At 36.5% G+C, this 4,430-nt stretch overlaps 1 protein-coding gene across 2 annotated transcripts in view; it reads right to left on the bottom strand.

Moving 5' to 3' along the window:
- Nucleotides 1-1,333: 1,333 nt before the first annotated feature.
- Nucleotides 1,334-4,430, bottom strand: part of LOC105567462 (multidrug resistance-associated protein 4-like) — a 13,780-nt gene continuing 10,683 nt past the window's right edge. Inside the window, exons 12-17 of one of the 2 annotated variants that reach the window (XM_012022355.1) lie at nt 3,989-4,219; nt 3,574-3,813; nt 3,073-3,335; nt 2,564-3,003; nt 2,196-2,325; nt 1,334-1,662 (exon numbers count right to left, since the gene is read on the bottom strand). In XM_012022355.1, the coding sequence (XP_011877745.1) occupies nt 1,453-1,662; nt 2,196-2,325; nt 2,564-3,003; nt 3,073-3,335; nt 3,574-3,813; nt 3,989-4,219 (1,514 nt within the window). In that variant the 3' untranslated portion in view covers nt 1,334-1,452. The remainder of the gene's footprint in view (nt 1,663-2,195; nt 2,326-2,563; nt 3,004-3,072; nt 3,336-3,573; nt 3,814-3,988; nt 4,220-4,430) is intronic. The other variant, XM_012022356.1, reaches the window with a different exon arrangement.

Here is a 4,430-nt window from a genome sequence, read left to right as displayed (position 1 = left end):
GATGTTGTTAATTACTGCTGGCGACTTTTAAGAGTATTCTTAATAGTTTATTATACACCATTGACCTCAAAACATGGTGTTCCTCCGTAATAGGGGGAAATGGGATCGGGGGGAGGTCAGGGGAAAAGGGAAATTTAAAAAATCGCGTATCGACAGTTCAGTGTATCGTCGACAACCCGTATCGACGCACTGTTCTGAAAAGTCGAAATAGACGCGTAAACAACATCTTAACTAATATATGTTATTGCGAATAGTATATTATCACAGCCCCAGTGGTTGAGCTGGTAAGACGCCCGTCACGGATTGAGGGAGGTCCCAGGTTCGAATCCTGATTGGGGTAATATTTTTTGCAATAAGAATTTTAATTGCCAGATACGGTCAATAAAAATCATTGATGTTGTTTAGAAATTAAATTCTTTAAAATTAAGTTTCTTTAAATAACTTCTCTTCTGGTCGTGCATTTTTCGATACAATCGTCGCTCGCATATAGTTCGAAACGTACAAAATATCTGTCGGTGAAAAACCGACTACAGAAGGAGTTATCTTCCTTCCTGATCTTTGATCAAAATGACCAGATTGTATGGCCGGGAGCAACGAAAGGTAGCCCCAATCTGGCCCACCGAAGGACTAAATACGATGAGGTATGTGGTCAATATTGGCCACTCTGATGGAGTACCTAAGTAAGGTGCTGTACGAAGTATACTTTGATTTTTTTTGATTTGTCACAATTCGGGTGGGTTATGCTTCTATATACATACATTCTCGCATATGTGCGAGAGTGAAACCCCTATTAAATCCCGCGAGCACTTTAAACTCCGAGTCAAAACTCTAAAAACTCGCGTCGGGGTTAATTAAAGATTTGTAGGTTCATTATGTTGAAACACGGGTAGAAAATGGATAGGTAAGTCTATAGATCGGAATACGGGTAGGTAGGAATTCGGATAGTCAAGGATAGAGGGACGTAATTCGATATTGTAAAAGATTCGATAACATAAATTAACGAAGTAACAGTAACTCTACTTAATATATAATAAGTACGTAAAAAGAATTTCGTGTTATTGTACATGTACCGAATATTTCATGTATAACGTGGAGAGAAATATTAATTATAGGTATTGTACAGATATTATACTTTCCATTTTATAATGTCATTATTTCTTTTATAATATTGTACGTTTTGTAAAGCAAATTATAAGAAACACGAAATAAATAATAAATAGGTGACCCTCGCGTTACTTTAACGCATTTTTTCAAATGTTTTAATTAATAATTTAACATTATAATTCACATAACAGTAATATATTAAATTAATAACACATAAATGCATTAAACATTTAGTTAAAAAATTGTAATTGATACATTTTTAACAAAGAAATCAAATTTTCCACCTGTGTATATAATTCTAAATACATTCTGCTTTTTTATAAGCAAAGAATAGCAGGGAAAGGAAATCTACAAAGCGGAGCTTTCTGTGATTATGACATTCTTGCTCTCATTGTCAGTAGTTTGTTTTGACCATTCATGATGATCATTACGTTCCTCGCAAGCTTTTCTCGCCAGTTCCAAAAGATTTTCTGCCATCTGATTGCCCGTCTTTTGTACCATTTGTAAGAAGTAACCGCTCGGTTTTTCGCGCAACAGCTCGTAAGGGCAACCAAATTCCTGTTGAGGTAACAATTTTTGATTATCAAAAATGCAATCCAGGAAATTCGAAACTTACAAGATTTTGTATAAAATCTCTTTACTCTTTGTATATATAACACTAATAGTTTAAAAAAAAAACGTTTTATCCACCGATTGAATCAACAACATCAACTTTGTAAAACCCACGTTAAGGTATAAAAGAGAATTTTTTAAAAATTTCAAAATCTTGGATATATGTATTTCACATCATATTTTATTAACTTAATTTTTATTAAATGTCTTTTAAGCATTTTTTAATGCAAGAAACTGAAACATGAATGTATATTTTACAAAGTTACCTTTCTATATTCTCATTTATTCGTGAACATCCTCTTTTTCGAAAAATTTAAATTTGTCGTCAGAACAATTATTATAGAAACACAAATTCTTCTGTATATGTATAATTAGGAAGATACAAACATTCTCTAGTTGCGTTTTTTAAATCATTATTTTTACTTACATCTAGATATACTTTTTCAACTTATGCGTTTCATAAAATCGATGAGACCTACCACGATGGAGCCGTTTTCCATCACAATAATCCGATCGCTGTCTATAATAGTATTTAATCGATGTGCTACCGTGATGACGGTGCATTCTTTAAACTCGTTCCTTATAGCATCCTGAATTAAAGCATCGGTGCTAGAAACAGGAAAGCATATTTAAATCAAATTTAAATATATTAGGAATCGTTTACGATAGTGTCTTATAGAAACAGAATCTTTGTTAGAAATCAAATTAATTTTTTAATTTGGACTCTACTCTTCTTTTACATCATGAATTTACTCCAGAATAAATACTCGACCAATCAGAATCATTAGATTTTCACGAAACAACAATCAAGCACAACATATTGCTCTAGAAAACCGTATAAACTGACTGCATATCAATATTAGACGTAGCCTCGTCCAGAACTAGCAAGCGATTGTTCCTCAGGATAACCCTGGCCAGACATATGAGCTGCCTCTGGCCGCAGCTGAAATTACGTCCACCGGAAAAGACATCGTGGTCCAGTGCGATATCGTTAAGCTTGACTTGTCGCAACACCTCCCACAGCTTCATATCATCGTACTGACCGAACGGGTCCAGATTGTAGCGCAGACTCTCGGAAAAGAGCACCGGTTGCTGTGGTATGATGGAGATCTTGGAGCGTAGCTCGCTCAGGCTTACCGTACTCGTGTCACGACCGTCGATCTTAATCTCGCCCTCCAAATATTCGTTGAATAGACGGAAAAGTGCTGAGATCAATGAGGACTTGCCAGCGCCAGTTCGTCCCACTACCCCAACTTTCCATCCTGGCTCGATGGATACGTTCAGATTCTGCGAAGCCACCGCGTGAACAAAAAACACTAAAATGTGTCCGTAAAAATAAACGATCGGTTAACTTACTTTCAAGACCGGTGGATCGTCCTGATGGTACTTCAGACTGACGTTGTTCAGGATCAATTGTCCTTGAGACGGCCATGAGGACGGTGGCGGACTATTCGAGGTGATTTGGACCTCCTGAGGAAGATTCGTATATTCAAGAATTCTTTCCACGCAAGTCATCAGCGAAATTGTTTCGGAGAGCTGTCTCAGGCCATATTGCAAAAGACCGGACACGGCCAGAGCTTGTGATATCGCCAGACCTGCTATGCTTTCGCTTATTGCCTCTGCAGCAAGAAGATCAACAAAGAGACTTTAACAGCTCAAAGATTCGTTAAGATTATATAAACATATTTTCCGAAATGCTAATCGCAGGCAAAAATAAAAACGAACATACTGGAGTTTAAAAACTGAAAGGTTGTTTTATTCCGCTAATTCGTTATAGCTTCCTGCACCTTAATGAAAACGTTACAAAGAATATTCAATCTATAATAACTAGAAATGTTTGAATTAACCATAATTTACCATTTTCATTTATCAGTACTAGGGAGATGCAAATTATGACAACGAACAGGCACACGACGCAGTCCGTAACGAAACCAAAAGCTGACACACTTATTAAGTAAAGGTAGGACGTGCTGCTTTGACGATCTTGCAACATATGGAATTGTTTTTGCATCATTGTCTCGATTCCGGCGCCACTGCTTCTGATTGTTGGCAGACCATTCAGCGTGGCATTCACGTGTGTGAGTACCGGGCTCTTTGCTGAAAATGCAAACGCGAAGTTGAAAATTCATAGATCCTAGAGACTGAGTAAAACCTTAAAAGTTCATGGTTGGAGGTAAATCTTAAACGGAAACTAGAAGTACATAATATACGTAAATCACACGTAGCTTTTCTCACTTTTTTCTGATAACAAGTTACTCGGTCCATTACATACTTATGCTTTCGAGACGCCTGACGTTCTGCGCGAATCTCATAAAGAATTTCGTTGCAAAGTATAATAAGACCGCCAGTACTGCTATCGGTATCAATATCCATTGATTAAGTATCGCCTCCAAAATTATTACGCCACACAATATTAATACCACTTGAATCGATTCTAACGTCGTGAAGGGCAGCATCTCGTCTACAATGCCTACGTCCTTCGAAAATCTATTTAAAATTCTTCCTGAAACAAGAAAACCGGTAAATCTGAAAACGATTTAAGAGAAATCCGGAAATGGAAGATTATAGATTCGATAATTTAGACTTCTAAACAAATCGTCTTTCTTCACTTCTTCATGAAGAAATATATGAATTATTACAACCGCTCGATAAAATCGAACTCGATGAAAATATGTTTGTTTTCCTGTTTTCCTGTTTTCTGGATTAAAAATTTT

The sequence above is a fragment of the Vollenhovia emeryi genome, unplaced genomic scaffold (assembly GCF_000949405.1).
Source record: "Vollenhovia emeryi isolate VEMERY1.0 unplaced genomic scaffold, V.emery_V1.0 DF939137.1, whole genome shotgun sequence".
NCBI classification, from domain to species: domain Eukaryota; kingdom Metazoa; phylum Arthropoda; class Insecta; order Hymenoptera; family Formicidae; genus Vollenhovia; species Vollenhovia emeryi.
Note: the sequence above shows the minus strand (reverse complement) of the source record. Positions and strands in the feature narration are given on the sequence as shown.